Raw genomic sequence first — 22,097 nt, forward strand, 5'->3', positions numbered from 1 at the left:
AAGCCTCTCTGTGTAATAAATCATGCGCACACGCACATCCACAAACACACACATCCCTCAATGGTTAAAAAACAGATCAAGTGCAGAAATCAGTGCTTGTCATGACAAATCATATCTCCAACCCTACAGTCTGCCTGCTCAGAACCAGCAATCACAATTCATCTGCCTGCCCTTGGATTCAGTGAGACAAATCTGTGGCTGCAATAGATCCCATGGGTTCCTTGCTTTCAGCAAAGATTTATAGCTCCTAGGAATTTGCCAGATGTTTTTTGAGGCTGCAGGTCTTGCACAGGGTATAGCTGGGAAGAGCTGTGCCAGGTTTACTATAGAAAGCAAGCAGTGTCTCAAACAGTAGGTGTCTAGGCTGTGGGGGACTACATCTCTGCATTGGCTCTGAGCATCCTGTCCTGCAAATGCTACCAGCTTCAGTGCAACAGTGTGGCTCCATATCTGGTATTCGCCACAAGCGAGCACAGAAGAGACTCACCTAGTGGAAGAAACAGTAAAGCAACCCTTGCTACACCTTTGACAGGAGTGACCCATAGACATTAAGTATCCTTGACCACTATCTTTGCTGCTCCACACAGGAATCACCAAGTCTCAGGGACAAACCTATCCCAAGGTTGCATACGACACTAACGCTGTAACCCTCCTCCTCCCTTTTGCTATTCTACCTTCGTCTAGTGCTGACAAAAACATGCCAGATTCACAACTCCATTGGACAGAGAAAAGCAATCCTGAAGCTTCAAGGTCAGCTTTCCCATAAGGCCCACTGAGGACTGCTTGGTGTCCTGAAAGCCCCATTATGAGGGGAATAAGGACTACTTCACTTTCGTACCCTTTTGGCCATGGGTACAGCCCGTAAGGCTGTTGGAAGTCCAGGGCCCAGAGCCTTTCCCATATCAGACAGGTCACACCCAAGTTACTCTACACTCCATGGACATTGTTGGAGGTCAGTCAGACTCCCTAGACAGATGATACAGCCAGTCTATTCAGGAATGCAAGAACCTGTCACACAAGCAGCCAAAATTATGCACCAAGCATCAAAAGTATCTTCCCTCCTGGGGCCAGTGTCCTGAATGCTGACAGCCTCAGGGGTGCTCAGCCTCTGCCACTGACTGCTACTGAGGAAGGCTCAAAACCGTCTCTGACCTAACCCAGGCCCAGCTCCTCAAAGGCAACTAAACACTTAAAATGGAAATGAGGAGCCTCTGATGACATGTCTTATAGGTTACCAAATAGCCATCAGCACTGCCACTACCTCAAGTTAAATTCAGACTGCTGAGGAAGACCCCATCTCCTGTTATTAATCCTTGGGAGAGCCTGACTCCTTAGTTTTCATGAGCAGCTCCACTGCAGATGGTGCAGTCATGCAGAAAGAAAAGATGGAGCTGACCCAACATCTCTACCTGTGCTGGACCTACAACAGTCACTGGCAGACCCAGGGCTCAGGTTCAGACCCAGTTCATGCTAGAGGACCCCAGGTCAGGCCTACATCTCCAAACATGCTTTGCCAAAGCCACCTCAGCAACCTGGCACTGAGGCACTTGACAAAGGGGCCATAAAGAGAACCTGGCTTAGCCCAGCTGGAGCAGGAAAAGGACTATACCAGCCACAGTGCCACACATACCCTTGCAGTTGAACCCTAGAAATGTAGACTCCTGAAACCTTGCTACTGCCTTTGATAGTAACAGGTCTCCCACAGATAGCAGAGATGGCAAAACCCAGAGAGGTTATCACATCCAGCTGTGGTCTTCGTGGTGCATTCTCCACTGCGTTGTGAGCCCTGGCAGACCCTTCTACAGTCTCACAGCCTTCAGGCTGCCCTCCATGACATTCAGCAAGGTATCACCCACAGGTTTACTGGAATGAACAAGAAACCTCTGCCTATTCCAGCATCCTTGGTTAAGCGACTTGTTCTGGCTTAAAATGCTCCACGTCCCCCTGGATGGCAAAAGGCAGTCCTTGCTGTGAAAATGCAGCCAGCGTGAAATCTCCAGCCCTCCACCTGAGTCCAGGGTCCTGTTAGTCACAGCATGTTAGGCAAATAAGACAGTTATGTCTCTAATATGTTATGCCCCTTTCCTTGATTTTCACCACCCCGGTGATGTCATGCCCATCATGTTTGTGACGCTCAGGAGTCCTTTTTAGCCAGGCAGGCCTTGATCCTGCATCGCAGGATGTAAGCTGTGACAGCACTACAAGCCACCAGGCCAAAAAAAGAGATGCAGGAGAGATAAACAGAGAAAGGCCCATGTCTCTTCAGGAAAATCTCCTGCCTGCTCTTGTAATCCAAAAGAATGGCCTCCAGCTGTGATAGGGTGCAGATGGCCAGGAAGGTGTGGAAGATCTGGTGGGCATGGCCAATGATATCACAGGATCCAGGGAAGTACTTCTCAGGGACTGGGCAGGAGAAGAAATAAGCACTGATAAGAAAAAACAGTATCTGGTATGTGTGGTACCAAGCAGCATCTTCCTCACAGCCCCCCAGATGACACACAATCACCCGGTGAGCAACAGGACTAATATCCAAGATGAACGCCAGCCCGGCTGGGATCACCTGGCACATCTTCCTCATGATGGGGTAAGGCCGTCGGTACCGGTATTTCGCGTAGCAGCAGCCGGCACAAGACAGCCAGCCACAGAAAGCAGCTGCTGGCAGGAAGAAAAGCCAGAACTTGTCATACCAGGCTTGGTCAGAGCTGTAGTAGAAATGAGCCAGGGCACTACCATACTGGTAGATGCTGACTCCAACATAGTCCACGAAGTAGAAGGTGTAGTGGTACAGCTCCGATTTGGACTGCAGCAGGTGGGCCAAGAGGCTGCAGGTCAGGTACGTGACAGAGGAGAGAACAAAGATGAGCAAAGGCAAGGACCATGCGTCCACGGGTAACTGCTCAGCCTCCACGAATGTCTTAAATCTCAGCAGCACAGCCAGCGCTGCCAGGAGGTGAGTCCATACATTGACCACCTCATTGTGCTTCTGGAAGAGGCTAAGAAAGTAGTACCGCCAGTCCTGGCCAGTGGGACGGTACCCAGTGTGGATGTACGGCTCACGGAAGAGCTGCGGCACCTCACACTCTTTGACTGTGCAAGGCATCTTGGGGAAGCCATCCTCCAGCAGCCTGGGGAGACGGCTGAGATGCTGCCCACTGAGGGACAGTGTGCTGATCCGCTCCAGGATGGCTGTCATCTCGCTGTGTGCAGCAGCTTTGAGCCTGCCTCTGGGGAACGTCAGCTTCGTGCCCTGCGGGAAGGGGAGAAAGAAGAAATATTAATGGTCATGTACTGGGGGCAAGAACATGCTGCCATCCCTGGGCGGGATAAGCCATGGCGCTACTGAGACTGGTCCTGTTCTTAGGGGAAAGGGTCTTTTCTTGACTCGGCAGACCTAGATTCAGCATGGAGAAGGATGGCACAGCCCTGGCCCTGCAGTTCAGCCTATGTCAGATGGGCACAGCAACACCACAAGCCTGCCCTCCTCAGGCACTGAGCATTAAGCATGTTCAGAAGTAGCCAGGAGCTGCCAGTGACTGGATGCAAGAAGCAGTTCGATATCAAGAAAGGACCCAGTGACTTGCAGAGGGGAGTTTTCACCCCTTTCCCCAGAACACACTGCTGAGGGACAAAATTGGCATGTAATTACTCCTCTAAAGGATAACTTGCCTTTCTGCACCTGAGTGAAGAGGGTCCCAACCAAATCACGGAGGTTGCAAATAAGCTTGGCTTCACTGCCACACAGCTTGCACATGGGTTGCACACCTGGGGCTGCTGCAGTGAGTACGGCAGAGGGAGAAGGGGAGAAGTCCACAGTCCCAGACCTGCAGCCCTCATCCCTCCATGTGTAAGAAGCAGCATGACTGGGAGGTGATGAAGAAATGAGAGGCTCTGCATCAGAGCTGGCTGCAGTTTGCATACAGCATCGAAGCCTTGAGAGCATCTATGGAGTCATGCTGAGGTGCTGCCAGATGGGATGCACCTGGATGCTCAGAGCAGCCAAACTCCAGTGCTGGGCACTGCTCTGCCTGCTGTGCTCCACTCTGTGGCAACCTCCAGAGCTGCTAAACTCTGGCTGGAAAGATTCAGATTCAGGGCACAGCAGGATCCTAATGTCAGGAGACTACCTCACAGCACTGAATTAATTCTCAATACCCTCTGTTTCCCTTCCCCCCTAGATATTTCTCTTCCCTGCTGGTGTTTATGCCACACAAACCAGAGGAGAACTCATCACACAGATGCCCATGCTTGAACTGAAATTGATGCTGATGGAGCCCCACCAGACTCTGCAGGGCTGTGGCTACTCCTGTGCAGCCAACACATACATGTTTCCAGGAGTGGGATCTGACATCTTAGCTTATATGCACCCAACCAGAGCTGCAGTGGATGGATATGGCCAAAAATATGTCAATGCAAGTAAGTATTTTGCCTGAGTGTGGGAAATGGTGTATTTTTCTTCTGTTCCATCAGATAGCTGCTGCCAGAGGTGAGGCAGAGGAATAGTTTGCTGGGGACATTATGGGAGAGCCATGCTAGGCTGGTGACAGAGGACAGGACAGTGTTAAACACCAAGAGAGAGTGAAAGCAGGGAGGTGGGACCTGTCAAAGTCCCAGGGAGAGACAGCATAAAAAAGTCAGAGCAGACTCTGAAGCAGGTTACAAGTTTCCACTTTCTCTCACAACCCGATGCCTCTGATAACAAAGTATTTTCAGATTGCTTCCGTATTCTAGTAGATGGGAGTTATCATAATTAAGTTACATTTTCCAGGCAATTCTCTCTCTTCCTCCACTTTCCAGGCTTTCTCCCTTAGCACATCTCAGGGCTGGGGTCTTTCTCCCGTTTGCCACAGGGGAATCTGGCTGCTGAGTTAGATGGAGCTGCCTTAGCCACAGAAGGAAAAATGGTCCCTGCAAATGGTATTTTAGTTTCATAGATAAGACTGAAGATAGAAGCACCCTTACTGGGGGGGCTGATGTTGTGCATGTTCACAAAGACTTTTTTTCTCTCTTAAGGGTTTGCAGGGTCCAGCTCTGTGATAGAACATGCAGTTCATTCAGCAGCTTTTGTATCCCTGTGGGGTTACATGCCAAAATTTAGGGAGGCAAGTCAAATTTTGACTCTGCAGCACTCCTTTGAGAGGATGTGTATGTGGAAAACCCGCTCTCCCTAGTTCTAATGTACAGCCAGTCTATTCTGGCTCTTTGGGAGCTGATGGAGAAAGAAAGGCTCATTCAGACTTCAGCCTCAGCATAAGGCAAAGCCCAAGCAAGGAGACTATCCCTGGCTATGCAGCACTGTAGTACTCACCCTCTGTTCCCCTACATCTCCTTTGGATGATCTGGTCTGAAATTGGCTGGAGGCTGAGCACGTTGGGGTAGGAAGGACAGGAAGATTTTATGGATGTGTCTATATAAAGACAGTGTTTGATCTCCTTGTCTAGGTGCACAGACAAGAGCTCCCTTCCCACACTGGCTGCATCTCCCTCACCGCAGCACCAAGACATCTGCCGTCTCCAGCTGATGATCTCCAGGCCTTATGCACAGGTTGTCCCTGTGCAGATGTGCAAGTACAGACTCTGAAGTGCGTTGCATGTTCTAAGCTCCTCCGCCCTCTCTGTTAACCCGCCATAATGTGTTTTACACCTCTCCCTGCATTTGTTCTGATAGAAGCCAAGCAAGGGGGCTTGGACCCCTGCTTGCAATCTCCCAGCTTCCCTTTAACTAAGCATGGTTCAAGAATTTGGGCCCACTACAGGGGACTTAGTGTTGAATCTTCATCACAATTCATCCCAGCAAGATGCTGGAAAATCCTACAAAAAGTTATTTAGGCACTGATGTTGGGAGATGGAGATCATGGTGGTGAGGCACAAGGAGAAAAGGCATGCTGAAGCTCCTCACCTCATGGAAAACACAAACTAACACTATTGTGGACGCCTGGACATCAGGAACTGAAAAATCAGCTCAGAAGCAGCACAGGCTGGGCAGAAGAGCTCACAGGAGAAGGGACAGAGCAGTCATCTCCTGCAGAGGCATCAATATGCTGAAACCTGCCCATAAAGAGCAAAGGCAACCACAGCACATGCAGGAAGACGATAGCAAAGCCTGGGCATACAGATGCATGCCAAAGTGAGGGCCACATCGCCCCTTCCACCATCCATGGCCTGCCTGCTTTGCATGCTGACAAGGATATGAGAGAAACAGGCAGCTTCTGTACCAGGCACAGGCTGGCTCCGGCTTGTACGGTGTGTTAGTGCCAGGATTTTGCCATGGTCTCTCATCCCGAGAGCTCAGTGTATACAGCGAGCATTGCCTTTGAGTAGAGCTAGGGAGAGGATAGACGCTGCAGATCTTCCTGACAGCAGCAGATGGAAGAGATTCTTCCAGGCAGGGTTTCATAGCTGCAAAATGCCAGTTTTTAACAGGCTGAGGGAGGGTCAGAGATTTTTCAAAATAATAGTCCAAAATCACAAGAAAGACATCTGATACTTGGATAAACAACGCTAAATCAGGAACGTGGTAGAGTGCTTATTTTAAACCAAACTTGTGACATTAATGAGTGAGAACAAGTTGGCAATTTCCAGCGATCATGTGATAGACAAAGCAACGAGCAATTAACGTTAGAAAAGAGAAGAAAAAAACCCACCAAAAACCAACCAACCCAGAAATCCGAGGTCAGCACTGGCTGTTTCACTTTCACAGAGCCCCTATTCTCTTCCCTTCACGGGGGCGTAGGAGCGGCTGAAAGCCACATTCATTAGCAGGGCGTCTCGTTGAGATTCTGTCCTCACTCCCCATCTCCGGGGGATTCAGTTATTTTGGCTGCTCCCAATTAACAGCAACCAAGTATCATTTGTTCAGGGAGGGAGCTGCAAGGCGAGAAGGAGGGAGTGGATGATGGCCAGGCTGTATCATTACAGCCACAATAAGAACTGCAGCACAGGAGGAGAACGATCCTGTTCCAATTTTTCTCTTTTGAAGAGAGTAATTGGAAACCCAAGCTTTTCCCACCTCTTTTGCTTTTTGGGCACAGTCTGATGGAGGGGTTTGAATGAGAAAATTTCCTACAGAGGACAGCCGATTTTCCCACCGGTCTGGCCTCTGCATTAACTGTCTGGGACTCAGGCTGTACCAATGTGATATATTTGCTTGCAGACTTGTACTCAGGCATCAGAGGTTTACACAGGCTTCCAAAAAGGCAGTAATTCCTGCTAAACAAAGCAGAGAGGACTGGGGAGCTCAGCTGTGGGGAAGTCTTTAAGAAATGTGTTGTATTTAAAATAGGAAAAAAAAGAAAAAGTGGTTGTGAACAGCATCAAAATAACAGCAGTGATCGTGCAGCAGTGGGCAACAGAGTGGTTTTGAGAGCTGCAGGTGATTAATTCCTGAACTCCTCTCATCTGGGAATTGAGCAGAAGTCCCTGGAGGGACTCCAGGTCATTTTGAAACCTGGGTTTTTATTCTGACCCCTTCCTACATGGGGTTAACTTTGGTGTCAAGGCTCCTACAGCACCAGGATGGCAGAGGGCAGTTCAGCTTGCCTCTCCCAGGGCTAGGAGAGGTTTCACCAAGGCTGCACCCAGCTCAGAGGCAGTAAGACCCTTCCCAAAGCCTGCTGCCTGCAGGCTGGTCCTCCCTGAACACAAGCATCTCCTCCTATAACTAAACCACTTGCCGAGGGCTCAGGGCAAACTTTGAAAGACAGCTTGGGAGCCCAGTGCCAGCTCCTCCATCCCATTCTGCCTGGTGTTTTCAAAAGGCTCCACTAGGGATGAGAAACTAAGAGACCAGAGACTGGCTCAAGCAGGAACTCCTATGTAGTCTTAGTATTATCTGCTTCCTTCTGGTGACAAAGGTTTAAGTGCTAACCTTCCTCCTAACTGTAACAGATGAACACAGCGCTCAGATTCCCTCCACTGGGAGTTACTGGGATTTACACAGGTGTTGCAGAGGTCAGAAACAAGCCGTGCCTGAGCAGGCAGCAGGGTATGAAGGGCTGATCTACACTCCAGCATTGAAGAAGTGGAAATTCCCACAACCAGAGAGAGGTCAGGTGCTTGGGACTTCTGTACATTTGACTTACACCTCCTCATCTATTAAAAATGGGGATGCCAATCCTCGCCTGCTTAATGAGAACAAGATATGTTCTTAATGCACCACTGTAAGGCACCAGGCACTGCTGGGACTACTTAACAGTGCATTGCACAGAATATTTCATTTCCCTTGACACGTGTACGTACCCGGTTACATCTACATCAGCTCAATGGGTTTATTACAAGCACTCATCCAACAGGGACCTGCACAGCTTAGGATGCTCTGGAGGGTAAAAGGTGATGTGAAGTGATTTACTGGAGACATTGAAGGGCAAGCCTTAAAATAACCTCATCTGTTAAGAAAAAAGGTCAAAGTGACCTTGTGGAAAATTTCAAATAAAAGAAAATGGCTCAAATTCTACCTTTCTGTATATACACATGCACACAGTGTGTAGCTGAAGCAGGGTTCATCCAAGCATATATTAATCAGGAAACGAACGTCTCGTGACGCCACGAGATGAGCCATTAAAGCCAGCGGGAGATGGCAGGATCCCCCATGGAAGCCATGGCAGTGTCAGTCCCCTGCGATTTCTGGCCTGGAAGCAAGCCGGGCTGGCAGCCAGCTCAGCCGTGCTAAGCAGCAAGTGCCTCTTGACATGGGTTCGGCATTGCCTACGCATTGGGACGGGTCCAGGTGATGAGAGCAGCAGAGCCGGTGCAATGAACGCTGTGCTTGGAGGGGGCAGAACAAAACAAAGTTGCTGGCAAATACTGTGTCCCTGCAGCAAAGCTGAGGGGATCCACACAATCCCACCAAGGAGGAGCCCCTGAGGTGTCTGGGTGAGCAAAGCAGGGCAGTGGCAATCCAAAGTTAGGAAATGGAAGACTTTTGTGAGGCTGCTGGCTTTATTATGAGAGTCCAAACCCTGAGCCAGACATCATGTGTGAGGGTCTGATTTTCACAGCACTGAGTGTTCAGTTCTGAGATCAGCCAACCACCGTCGTGCTGCTGCACCCTTGAAATGAGTGGCCACATGCAAACTGTCATCTGCGAATAATTTCTGGACTGTGCTAACTCCCAGACCATGCTGGGCAATGGTGTGGGTCACCGTGGCACATTTCTGATCTGACGAGATAAACACAGCTGCAGTTTCTTCATGCCTAACCACAGTTAAACCATGGTGATGCTACTTATAACACAGTCAATACACTCAGTGCATGAAAAAAAAAAAACATCTACAGTACTAGGCAGATGCAAAAATGTTAATGTTCATTATTTCTACCCATAGACCCTGGGTGAGAATTATCTCCTCAGGCAAATCCATCCCTCCCATATCAAAAATTGCTCAAGATCAAGGTAATAATCTGCAGTTTTCCTTCCTGATCTCACTAAACCTTTGCTGTTTACATTTTCCAGATCAGCTCACCACTTTCTTTTCCCACACACAACTAACACAGCCCCCAGTGCTTTGGGGCTCAGTTTTGGGTGGATGTGAGATCCCTGCATGGAACACCCATGATTACAAGCTTTGAGTACACCAGTAATGAAACAAGACCGGGACACAGTCCCAATCAATGACCTGCTACCATCAGGCTGCTGAAGTGTTAGCACAATCCTGGGCATGGTTTTGGTCCAGCCACTCACATCAGTGCCTGCCTGCTATATTCAATCATGCAGGGACCACCAATGGAGTGGGTTGACTGATCCATTTCAGATGCCAAAGCTGGAATTGTGCCAGAGAAGTGACTAGGGTTTTTTTCCCCATTGACTGAAAAAGGAGCCTGGATTCGTTGCATCCCACTCTCACCTCCCAAATTTCCTCCTGCAAGCTCCATGAGATATGGTGTCCTTCCCTTCCACACCTGAGTAGCTGCGTGCACACCCTGTGAGCACAGCACCTCTGCAGCCAGTTTGCCAATGTAAGAGGTCACTTACCTTGTGCCTTTCCGAAAGACACAGAACTAGCACCCACCAACAGGACAAATCTTTCAGTGCAGATCTGCTGGAGACAGGAACTCCTGCTAGCACAGGGAGACCTCAACAAGCCAGCAAATCCCTCCCTGCTCAGATCTATCTGCTGATGGGACAACCCAGGAACCATTCGCCTGCAGGCAGAGCAACCAAACCAGACTGGTTGTGTGCAGTTTGAGGGTCCAGACCCCGTTGCCAAAAGATCTCCCAGAGCCTATGGCCTGAGGCTGCTTAGCTTTGCTGTCATCCACAAAAGCCTCTTGCACAAAAACATTTTTTTAATGTTGTGGATTTTAGAGCTTCGGTCATTAGAAAAAAATGTATATAAATCATGCACACCACCACTGCTGCTGTGGGTAGAGAGCAGGCTGCCGGGGAGAGACTGCAGCTCTGTGCCAAGCCCCTGGGGCTTCAAGCTCTCCTTTTCCTTGCACTAAAAGTCTTTGTCCCCATCCAGGACCTCCTCCTATTCAACCCGTGGCCTCTCCCAGCAAGCTTCTAGGTTTGCAATGACAGCAGTGCCACCCTTCCAGGGGGCTGTGAAGCCCTGAGCAAGGGCCAGCAAGAGCCAGGTGGCAGATTGCCCCCCCCAAACAAGAGATGCAGACTGTGCTGTGTCTGCTTGCTTACATCCCTATTCGATCCCAAAGATTTACTGGGGGGAAAAAAAAGCAACTGGGAGCAAGCTTCCACTTGGTACTGCCTGTGCCCCAAGGATAGAGGATGTAAGGTATGGCCACACGTGTACAGCTGCAGACCAAACGCAGAGCCTCCAGGAGCCTTTCTGGGAATCTGTTCCTCTGGAGGAATTTCTTTAGCATAAATGGATACTGCAACTAAAGGGCCTGGCTTGACCCCAGGCGCGGGGGTTATCATGTACACTGGCAGCTAAAAATTAAGCTGGTGCATGACTCAAGATGTGCAAGTAGCTGCAAGCATACACACGTGACCTGGCAATGGCAGCTCCCCTGTCCTCAGCCTCTGCCTGCGCTGCTGGCATATCGCTCACACTGGCCATCCCTCCCTGCGGCCAGAGGAACACAACCCTCATAGCCAGAGGCTCCGGCCGCAGCTTCAGTGTAAATAAAATAAAAGCAATGATGCCCAGAAAAAAGGAAATCCCGCAGCGAGCAGGGCTGTTAACACACATCTTTTACCAGCTGAGCTGGAGGAAATGTGTAACGGCTTGTGGTTTGGCCCGACAAGCCGGTGGGTTTCTAGGAATTGTTTGTAACATGTCTCACTCCCCTGAACCCCACACAAAGGCAGGAGCATGGGTCGATGGTATAATTCATGGCTGCCCATCCCCTCCCTGCCCCAGCAGAGCAAAATCAGACTTCAGACCCCCAGGATTTCACTCCGGTGGAGCACTGCGTAAGTGCTTCATCCTTTTTCATGACCTTTTTGTGACTTCACTCTTTTTCAACAACCAATGCCAGCGTGGCATCACACACATCCTCATCCTAACCCCTATTCGGCTGCCACAGCTGGCAATCCCCTCAAATAACTGCACCTCAAGTGTGCCGAGGTTATTTCCCAGCTCTGAAGCGATGATCCTACAGCCTCTGACAACAAATGCAGGTCCCCATCCCACAGTGCAGTATAAAGCCGTGTGCTCCAGCCAAGGGATGAACCACCAGAGCTGCACAGTTATTGAACAAACATCGGGTCTGGGACCACCAGTCCTGCATACCCAGTGCCAGTGCATCTGCAGCACTTCCCACCCCAGCACAGCTACTGGGAGGCTCCGTATCCAACCCTGCTCATGCCGGAGATGAGTTAGTTTGATGCAGAGCAAACGACTGTTAAATGTTTACCCAATTTTAGATGGATATATATTTTTGTCGGTGCTAACCAGAACAGTTCAAGACTACAACTTCTTTTTTCCCTCAAAAAGCGAGATGCTCATGGCATTTTCAGCCAGGAAAAAATCCAGATGGGATATAGAGGCAACACAACCAACAGCCCCTGAAGCATTCTGGAGAAGATAAGCAGGGAACAACCCTTCATGGACGCTTTGAGGCCACGAGCTGGGGCGCGTCAAGTGAAATGGGCAGGTAGCAGCTCCAAAGCAAACAACAGGAGCTGGTTCTTCACCCAGCTCATGGCTGAACTATGCGTTTCCTTGCTGCGACCTCCGGAACACCCCAGGGGTCAAAGTCACGAAAGGAAAACCCACCCACGGCTATTAGAAACAAACACGGAGGAAAACCGATGCCCACCTCTCTCCTCCTCGAAGTCCTTGAGGTGCAGGTCACGGGGGCGTGAGGGCAATCTATGGCAAAAGAAAATTTGTCCCCATGCGTCCCTCCCCTCCTGACGCCCTTCCTCTGCTGCCCACCCGGCCGCGGGACCGACCCCGGCTAGACGGACCACGGTTGTGCGTGGGGTGCGTGTGGGGTAAAGATCTCGCGTCCCACTGTGCCTCCAGCTCCACGCGTGCTTTACCCGCGCGGGGACCCCCCCCGGGGGTGGCCGCTGGGGTGCTGCCCGTGCACCGGCCCCTGCGTGACCCAGCCCCGCGGAAGGATGCTCCCGCCGCGCCGGGGATGCGGCGGAGCGCGGTGCCGCGAGCTGCGGTACCCACGCGGGGACGCCGGAGCCCAGCGGGCAGCAGAAGCCCCCGTGCTGGGTCCCGCACGGGACCCTCGGCGGAGTGTCCCCGGGGGAGGGGAGCTGCCCGCGGGGGGGGGGACCGGGGCTGCGCCCGCACTCACCGCCCGCGCTCTCCCCGCCGCCGCCGCCACCACCCACTCCCGCGGCCGCCGCCTCCGGCAGCGCCGCTGCCAGCGGGTGCCCCCGCGCATGCGCGCCCCGCCCGGGGGTGGCCCCGCGGCCCGAGCCGAGCAGAGTTCACCCCGCCGGGCCCAGCCGAGCCTGGCAGAGCCGAGCCTAGCCCGGCTGAACCAGGCAGAGGCTATCCAAGCCGAGCTGAGCCCAGCCGACCCGAGTTTACCCGAGCTGAGCCTAGGCTAGGCTAGCCTAGCCAAAGCAAGCTGAGCCTAGCTGAGCCGAGGCTAGCCTAACCGAGCCGAGCTAAGCTGAGCTGAGCTGAGCCAGCTGAGCCTAGCCTAGCCAAACAAAGCTGAACTGAGCTGATTTTAGCTGAGCCGAGCTGACCCTAACCTAGACAAGCCAAGCTGAGCTGAGCCTAGGCTAGCCTAGCTGAGCCTGGCCGAACCATGCCTAGCTTAACCAAGCCGAGCTGAGCCAAGTGGAGTAGCCTAGCCTAGACAAGCCAAGCCAAGCCGAGGAAGCCTAGATGAGCCTGGCTGACATGCGGAATTAAACTTTATAACTCAGGATAGGTTGTAAAGCAGGTATGTTTAATTCACCGGCGTTCATCAGGGTGGGTAATTCCAAAAGCACCTGCTGCCCTGACTTCTTTGTGCATGTGTGATTCAAAGTATACATTCATACATATTCAATAGATGCCTGAGAATAGGTTGGGTTAGGATAATTAGTCTACCAAGAAGTAATTAACATAAGTTTCCTCCCATTTGCGCTTTCGCACTGTCTCCTGGTGGTGGTCGTGGGGGTCATTGAGGATGAAGGCTTAGTAGTCTCCCTCACTCTGAACTTTTCACCTTCACTCTTTGTGCAGACTCAGTTGTGTGTCGAGTTTCTTCCAAACTGAAAAGATCCAGTTTTCCTATCTCAAGGCACAGATGTTTGCATACCAGTGTCTTCTTATCAGCACACAGAGCATCCCAGGTCCAACTCATCAGTACAAAGGGCCCCAGGACCTGGCCTAATTTGCAAAGTCATACTGTGAAGCTCCTCTTTGTACATACAGTGAGAGTTTTAATTATTCAGAGTTTTCCATATCCCATTAATCTAGTTATTTCTAAGCTTTCTATCATGGCCAAGCCGACCTAGCCTAACCGAGCTAAGCTAAGCTAAGCCAAGCCAAGCCAAGACTAGCCTAGCCAAACCAAGCTGAGCCGAGTTAAGCCTAGCCTAGCCTAGCCTAACAGAGCCTAGCCTAGCTGAGCTGAGCCAAGTCGAGCCTAGGCTAGCCTAGCAAAACTTGGCCAAGTCGAGCTGAGCCTGGCTAAGCCAAGCTGAGCCAAGTCGAGCTGAGCTGAGTGAAACCGAGACTAGCATAGCCAAACTGAGCTGAGCTGAGCCTAGCCAAGCCAAGCCCAAGGAGCCTAAGCTGAAGAAAGTGGGGAGCTCAAAGCAGTGGGAGCACCACTGTGGGTTGCCAGGTGTGGGTGCCCAATGATGGAGATCACACGGATGGAGATCTCTCTCAAGGATGGAAGTTCTACCTTCAAAGTAGAAAAGATGGGACCAGAGGCCACTGCTCCCTCCCATGCAGGCACATGCTGAAACACAGGAGATTCCCTCTGAACATCAGGAAACACTTTTATACTGTGAGGGTACCTGAGTGTCACAGCGCTCTCCAAACTATCAAGCTGCAACAAGGTCTTTTACCATCTCATACCAGCATACTCTTCATGCCAGCCCCTCTGCTGCCTTCTCCTCGTCTCGCCTCATCCAAGGCCCACTCTCTCTTCTCTCTGTGTCTTCCTCCCTCTGCTTCTTCCTCACCTGAGCACTGGCACAAGTTGCTCAGGCAGGTGGTGGAGTATCCATCCTTGGTGATCTTCAAAAGCCATCTGGATGTGGTCCTGGGCAACTGTCTCTAGGTGGCCCTGCTTGGGCAGTGGGGTTGGACCAGATGGCCTCTGGAGGTCCCTTCCCACCCCAACCATCCTGTGATACTGAGCTGAGAAGCTGCACGATGCAGCAGAGGGGCGAGGGAGGTCTCTGTGAAGTGGTGGGCGGTGATTGCTGGAGCTCATGGTTTTCAGTTGTAACTGCTAGGACAGTGGTATCAAATAAAAGAATTCATAGTCCTGAGAGCTGTTTTTATGCTACCACCAAACTGACCCCTGTGGAGGTAAAAATGAGCGAAGTGGGAGGAAAAAATAGAAGTGCTGCTGCCAACTGCCCGGTATCTGGGCTTAATGTTCAGGGCAGAACCCCTGATTTTGCTGCTGCGGACGTGCAAGCGTGCAGGAGAGGATGATTTTCCCCAAGATTTTCAGCCTAAAGACAGTACAGCCTTGAACCAGCTGCCAGCACTAAAACCTTTTGGCTCTGGAAAAGAGGCACTTGCACCCAAATGGCCTTTCAGGAGTGGTCTCTGGGCCCTTGAACGATGCCTGGGAAATGCCTGGGAGAGGCTTACACAGCCTGGACTGAACTGTGCCGAAACTACGGCAATTGGGTCAGCTGTAAAGTCACCATGATCCCAGGAGGGGGTTAATTTATGAGTGTGGAGTACCTGTTTCACCTTTCCAGTCTCTGCGTCAACTTGTTTATGTGGGTTTTGCTTCACTTGTTTTTTAATGGGTTTACAAGGGAAACAGAAGGACTGCTTGTTCTGCTGGGAGAGGATTGCAGCAGAGGCAGCCCACGAGCGCATCTTTCCAGATCCAATAAGATCACTCCAGCCTGGGTGAAGCTTCAGCACATCCCAGCACTAATCTGCCAGCACATGGGAGAGCAGCATTTGCACAGTGATGAGGGAAAACCTCCTGGGTGAAGAAGGTGGATACTAAAAGATAATAGATTTAGACTAGATATTAGGAAGAAATTCTTAGCTGTGAAGGTACTGAGGCACTGGCACAGGTTGCCCAGAGCAGCTGTAGATGCCCAATCCCTGGCAGTGCTCAAGGCCAGGCTGGATGGGGCTGGGGGCAGCCTGGGCTGGTGGAAGGCATCCCTGCACATGGCAGGGGATTGGAACTGGATGGTCTTTAAGGTCCCTTCCCACCCAAACCATTCTGTGATTTTGTGAAATCTCCAGGGATGCTTGGTGGCTGTGAAATGGAGGTCATGCCATGGCTTTTCCTCTTCCAACCGTCTTTCCATCATTACTCACATGGGAGAAGTGGGAACACTCAGCTGAGTGCTGGCAATAGCCATAGCAAAGCTGTAGATGAGGTGGAAAGAAAAATACAACTCCAGCAGAAGAGGATGATGGGGTGAGACATCCCTGCTACAACATGCACATTGCAATGCTCCTGGGATGCCTGCCCTTCTGTTTTGCTTCCAATGAAAAGTTTTGCCTGCATTTATCTTCATGGCATGCCCCAGGGCAGGCTTGAGAAAGTCAAAGAGCAGTTCTGTGTGGGATCACTGCTTTCCTGGGTGGGTGCTCAGCGCTGGTTTTGCTCACCAGGGTTGGTGGGTGCTGCGCAGTGAGACCTTTTTGATAATTGGCTCTATGACCTGCTCTCAGGTGACCGGCACCTGCCAAGCTGCACTCTGTAGTTCATCTCGGACTCATCCTGCTGCATTGTAGTCCCTGTTGCTCCCTATCTTTAACATTTTACACCCTGAAATGAATCACCTTTTTCCTTTCAATGCAAAACCCAGGTGTGGTTGTGTTTGCTTAGATTACTCCCAGTGGGCAGTTAAGATTAGGTTGTACCAGGCTGGGCTTTCCCTGCCCTTTACAGTCACCTGATATAATCCATGCATGCTTTGCACCCTCAAACATATCCTGAATGCTTTAGTTCCCCACAGAAATATACGTCCTAGAATCACAGAACGGTCTGAGTTGGAAGGGACCTTTAAAGGTGTGTTGGGTTTGCATGGCCAGATTTTGGTGGCAGGGGGGCTACAGGGATGGATTCTGTGAGAAAATGCTAGAAGCTTCCCCCATGTCTGATGGAGCCAGCGCTGGCCAGCTCCAAGATGGACCCGCCACTTTTTTCATTAACCTACTCTTGATTGGTAATAAGTTAATTTCCCCAGGTCGAGTCTGTTTTTCCTGTGACCAGAACTGATGAATGATCGGTCCCTGCCCTTATCTGGATCCACGAGCCTTCCGAGCCTTTTGTTACATTTCCTCTCCACTGTCCAGTCGAGGAGGGGAGTGGTAGAGTGGCTGTGGTGGGCACCTGGCACCCAGTCAGGATCAACCCACCAGAAGAGGCCACCTAGCCCAAGCCCCCTGCCATGAGCAGGGGCATCTTCAAGCGGATCAGGTTGCTCAGAGCCCCGTCCAACCTGACCTTGAACATTTTCAGGGATGGGGGCAGCAAAGGATCTAACACCTCTCTGGGCAACCTGTGCCAGTGCTTCACCACCCTCATTGTAAACAATTTTTTCCTTATACCTAGTCTGGATCTCCCCTCTTTCAGTTTAAAGCCATTCCCCCTGTCCTATCGCTACATGCCCTTGTACAAAGGCCCTCTCCAGCTTTCTTGTCAGACTCTTTATGTACTGAAAGGCCACAATAAGGTCTCCCTGGAGCCTTTTCTTCTCCAGGCTGAACAACCCCAACCCTCTCAGGCTGTCCTCATAGCAGAGGTGTTTCAGCCCTCTGATTGTTTCTGTGGCCCTTCCCTGGACCTGCTCCAACAGGTCTCTCCGGTGCTGCAGGCCCCCATGCACCCTCCCTGCCATGCAATGCAAACCCTATTTTTGCAGGCTGAAAACTGGTCATCCTGTTACTTTGAACTATCACCCGAAAAGAGGAGTTTGGTTTGGGGATCTGCATCTTTTTCACCAAGATGCATCCAAATACACCATGTGTACACTGCGCTGCCCAGGAGGAATGTAGCAGCTTTACACCAAAGACAACTGAATTATTCAAAACACCAAATGGGATTCGGAAAACAGGACGAATTACCTTTTCCCTGTATTTGCTCATAAAAAAGTGACATGTTATCGTAAGTGGCTAAGAGGGAATTTTTCTGCACCATGCATTGCGGTCTGTTGAATTCCTTTCCACTGGACAAGAACTGACGCTCATGGTTGGGCAAGTTTTAGATAAGATTGTGCAGATACGTACTACTAAAGACAGCAAAAAAACCCACCCCAAAACAGTTTTGTTGAGGATATAAACCTTCTTGCTTCAAAACAAAATCTCCAGCTAACAGGGCTCAGGAGGGAAATTCCTTGTGATCCATAACTTTCATGCAGGGGTTTCTTTTATCTTCTTCTGTAATAACACATACTAATGAGTTTCAGGGTGTTGGGTAACATGATTCCTCTGCAATTGTTTTGAATCCTGCTTATATGCTTTCTTTAGTTAATAATTCAGAAAAAAAACCAGCCCTGAAAGCCCTGGGTTACCAGTTCCAGCCCCTGCAATCAAAGAGAAACACTTGTTACAGTTAATTTTGCCACTCCAGCTGCTTCCCTCATATTGCACAAAGGGTATGTGGCAATTTGGGGTCAGGACTCTCCCGCCTCTGCATGGTTTGCATGGAGCAGGGAGCCCATCATGACAGTCAGATGATGCTGCTGATGTGGCTTACATGAATCGCTGCAGCTTCCTGTCTTCCAAAACTAGACATCACTTGCTGAAATGATCAGTGGATCCAGGCCTGTGGCTGAAAATGGATCTCCAAGATCCCCATGCAGAGGTGATGGTGCTTTGTGTAGAGATGGGTGATTTCCAGGCTCAGGAGTGGAGAAAATGAAGGGGAAGAAAAAAAAGGAACCAGCTGTCACTGTCTTTAGTAACATCCAGAACTCATGAGAGCAGACGAACAGACCAAAATAGCAACACCAAACCTCAGGTGACCTATATCTGGGCCTTTTGGTCTTCTCTGGAAGCATGGTGGGGTTGCCTCATTACGCAGGCATGCTCCCAGCCCCACTCTCCAGAGCTTTCTTGATTCACCCACTCCTCTGGTTTCAATTGCCAGGGAAATTCAATTTTCCTGGTGGCACAGCCTGTGTGGGTTTGGTTTGCTTTTTTATTAATTGCTGTATTTTTCTTCTGCACAGTAGGAGAAAAGAATGAATCCCCTGGATCTGGGGTAGATATGCATCAGAAGGATTGCAACAAGGCTTTACGCTCCCATTGCTGTGCTAAGATTGTGCTAGTGGCATCTGGGAGGAAAGGCAGACCCGTACCCACTGGACTCCTACTCTGGGAAGCAAGAAGGTGGCTACAATCCATCCTAACATGCTGAAGGTCTGAGTCTTAACTTCTTACCCACTTTATTGTGCTCTCCTGGTGAGATACCAGCAGCTCCCATGCATTTAAGTAAAGAAATTCCATTCATACACACTGCTAGTTGTTTTCCGTGTTTTTATTCTCCACAACTAGGAAAAAAAAAAAAAAAGAGCTAGATCAATTTAAAGATTATTTAAAGATTTACTAGAGTGCGTGGGAATAGCAAATACTTCAAGAAAATGATGTTAGAAATACTGAGCTCCATGCAGATGCGGTTTGAGTGAAATTCCTCAGCCTATTTTAGAAAATAGGTCAGATCAGAGGATTAAGAAGGGTTCCTTCAGCATTAAGTTGTACATCTTCCACATGTGGTCCTGAAGTGGTGAGAGCCAGGGCAACTCTCCTCTTGTGAGAGCGAATTCCCTGGTTGGGGTTCAGCTCCTGCAACTGCATCTGCAGGAGACCAGCAAGGAGAAGCCTCTGTTACTCCTTGGAAAGCATAAAATTTACACTGATAAAAACATCTCATAGGTGGCCTCGCTTCTCCACATTGTTTAAATTATTAAAAAGTGATTATTTAAAATTTAAAACATTTAATTTCATGTTATTATTCTTCCATTTTATTATAAATGTATTTGGAACCTCAAGTCCATTGTGTTGCTTGATGAGAAAGTGACACTTGGAGTATTCTCCCCCACATTTTTGGAGCTGTGAATGAGCCACAAGCCTCTCCTCTGTTCTCCAGGGGTGAGACAGGGTTGCTCAGAATGCAGCAAAGCTAACAGATGGCAACTTGAAAAGTGAGTTGTGACTTGAAAATTGACTTTTACTTGAACTAAGGGACACACACACACCCCCCCCAGAATCTTGGAGGGATCACAGGGTACCTACCCATAAAGGGATCTCCGACACACAGAGGTATGAGGAAGGAAAGAGAAAATGCACTCATGGAACAGTTGGGGTGTTCTGGCCAGCACCCTATGCATGAAAATTACTCTTGCATCCACCCATGATTCTTTGATCTTTCTGTGAGCTCTGCAGCCCAGCCCTCCTTGTATTTAGGTGCTCAATTCCTGTTTTTTTCAGTGGTTGGGAGATGTTAAACATCTCTGAGCCTGTACTGCACTCTCCACCCTGTAACTGCTGGGATGTGGCAGGGAGGTGAATCTCTGGAGACCTTGGGCATCCTCCCAAGAGAGTCCCAAGAGGCAGGGAAGACTTCCACCTCACCTGTGTTATCCTGGTGTTCTCCGTCTCCCTCCCTGGCCTGACCTGCTCCAATTAATTATTCAGGCAAAAGCCACAGCGGAGCAGCAGTTGCTATAGGGCACTGTTGTGAATAACAACGGGCGGCTATTTTTATCCCTAACTCTTGTTACAGTGCAGTCAGGAGCCATGGGTCCCTGCCAACTCTCTTGACACAGATCTCCCTGTCCTCAGCAGGAGGGGCACTGCAGCAGTTCACAATGTCTCTGTGGGCTGGGATTCATTTTGACCACCTAAATGTAAGGGAGATCTATATACCATCTATATAGATGTGTCTGAATCCCACCCTGGTACCACTTCGTTCACTGCCCACTGTACTTGTGGGTTGCTTTGCATCTGTATTTTTTTTTCCCCATCCATATTTTAACTGCAATAAAGCACATGGACTGTGTTTATTGCTAGATTTGATAGTCTGTCTACTGCAGAGAGAAGGAAACTGTCTCAAAGGTGAAATCTTATGTCAGGTTCTAACAACTTCTATAGGATACATTGTACTTCCTTTGGGGATTTACACAGACTGATTCCTCCAGCCAGTTTGTATCCTCACAGCTGGCACACCCACCAAAATGTCTTGCTATGACCCTGAGAGTGTGGCAGGCGCACACCAAAGGCTTTCTCTGCGCACTCCTCCTTGTGCTGCCCCCAGCCACGCCAACTGCAATGAAAATGAGAAATCTCCAGAAAATCAGAGGAAGGGGTGGATTGGAGGAGTGTCTGAAGGGAAATGGGTGCTACTGAGTGTGCGGAGTCAGGGAGGCAGTTCCAGCTGCGGAAAGCATCTCCAGAGCTAGCAGAACAACCTAGAAGATCAAAAACAAAAAAGAAAAGAAAAGAAAAAAAGAAAAAAAAAAGAAAAAAGAAAAAAGAAAAAAGAAAAGAAAGGAAAAAATGAAAAGAAAAAAAAAAACACAGAAAGAAAACAGCAACAGAGCCCAAGAGCCTCCATTCTTGCCAATCTGCCACGTTTGATACTCCATCAAAGTACAGTGGAGGGCCAAACACCTGAAAAGGAAAATCTGAACTTTCACTTTGATGCGGAATGACGTAAGCAAATCTCACAGAACTGAACGAATACCCAGGACTTGGGCTACAGATATCCTAAAGTGGCCACAGCTGTTACCAGCAACATTTCCCATTATTTTAAGACAGGTCTGGTCTGGGGGCTGTTTCCTGCCCCCCTTCCGAAAAAGGAATTGAAGCAGCATGAATTGTGCCTCAGTGTTTTGCACAGCCCAACGCGCCCTGGGTGGATATTTACTACCAACCCTGGAGAAAATGCTTTTAGCTATAGTACCCAAGGCCATGGCCAAGTTCGGGTGCCTGCTGTGCCTTGCAGATCACAATAGTTTTGTCTAGCTTTTTATTCTTTATCTATTCTTAAACAGAGCTTAGATAGAGACTTTTAAGGGATACCAAAAGTATTTTTTAAGGGGGAGCAGCCAGTTTCCCCATCCGGAGCGGCACTGCTCCATTCACATCTGAAATCACCCTTTTCCTTGCGGAGCGGGCCCTGCTGCTTTTGCGCCCCCAGCCCCACATTCCCGGCTTGGCGCTTGGCCACCTAAAGGGGAAAAGCGGTGCCCAGTCTGTGCGCTTTGGGGTGAAAACGTGCGGAAAGGGGGCTCCCCAAAACGCGATAGGAAAAGAAAAAGTGGGGGTTGTCTTGTTTTGTGGGTTGAGGGGTTTTTTGTTTGTTTGTTTGGGTTTTGCCTTTTTTCTTTTTTTAAATACACCGGTATTTGCGGCCGGTCGGTGGCTGCCAAGCGCCGGAGCCGGGCCCGGCCCCCCCGTGCCGACCCCCGGCCCCCCGGCGCGGCCGCGCTCCCCCCGCCCCTCCGCGCTCTGATAGGCTGGAACTGGGCACGCGTCACTCCCGCGAACTCCATCGCTGCCCCATTGG

At 50.0% G+C, this 22,097-nt stretch overlaps 1 protein-coding gene across 5 annotated transcripts; it reads right to left on the reverse strand.

Moving 5' to 3' along the window:
• Window positions 1–39: 39 nt before the first annotated feature.
• PAQR8 (progestin and adipoQ receptor family member 8) lies at window positions 40–22,028 on the reverse strand. 5 transcript variants are annotated; one of them, XM_080389600.1, is made up of 3 exons: window positions 12,717–12,783; window positions 12,222–12,274; window positions 40–3,247 (listed from the first exon to the last, which is right to left on the reverse strand). In XM_080389600.1, exon 3 carries the CDS (start codon window positions 3,191–3,193, stop codon window positions 2,135–2,137), a length of 1,059 nt encoding a protein of 352 aa, XP_080245726.1. In that variant the 5' UTR covers window positions 3,194–3,247; window positions 12,222–12,274; window positions 12,717–12,783; the 3' UTR covers window positions 40–2,134. The 5 variants fall into 5 exon arrangements, 2 of the variants coding, with proteins under 2 accessions (XP_080245726.1, XP_080245725.1); XR_013928500.1 differs by lacking the exon at window positions 40–3,247 and adding an exon at window positions 6,503–7,202 and having other exon boundaries at window positions 12,717–12,789; XR_013928501.1 differs by lacking the exon at window positions 40–3,247 and adding an exon at window positions 6,503–8,380 and having other exon boundaries at window positions 12,717–12,789.
• Window positions 22,029–22,097: the final 69 nt, after the last annotated feature.

Source organism: Falco punctatus (assembly GCF_963210335.1).
Source record: "Falco punctatus genome assembly, chromosome: 5".
In the NCBI taxonomy this organism is placed as follows: Eukaryota; Metazoa; Chordata; class Aves; order Falconiformes; family Falconidae; genus Falco; species Falco punctatus.

Coding starts and splice junctions, on each gene's coding strand:
- PAQR8 (XM_080389599.1), bottom strand. CDS start 12,806: ATGCGCGGGGGCACCCGCTGGCAGCGGCGCTGCCGGAGGCGGCGGCCG. Junction 3,248..12,716: donor CGGCGGGGAGAGCGCGGGCG/GTGAGTGCGGGC, acceptor CCCTTCCCGCAG/GGCACGAAGCTGACGTTCCC.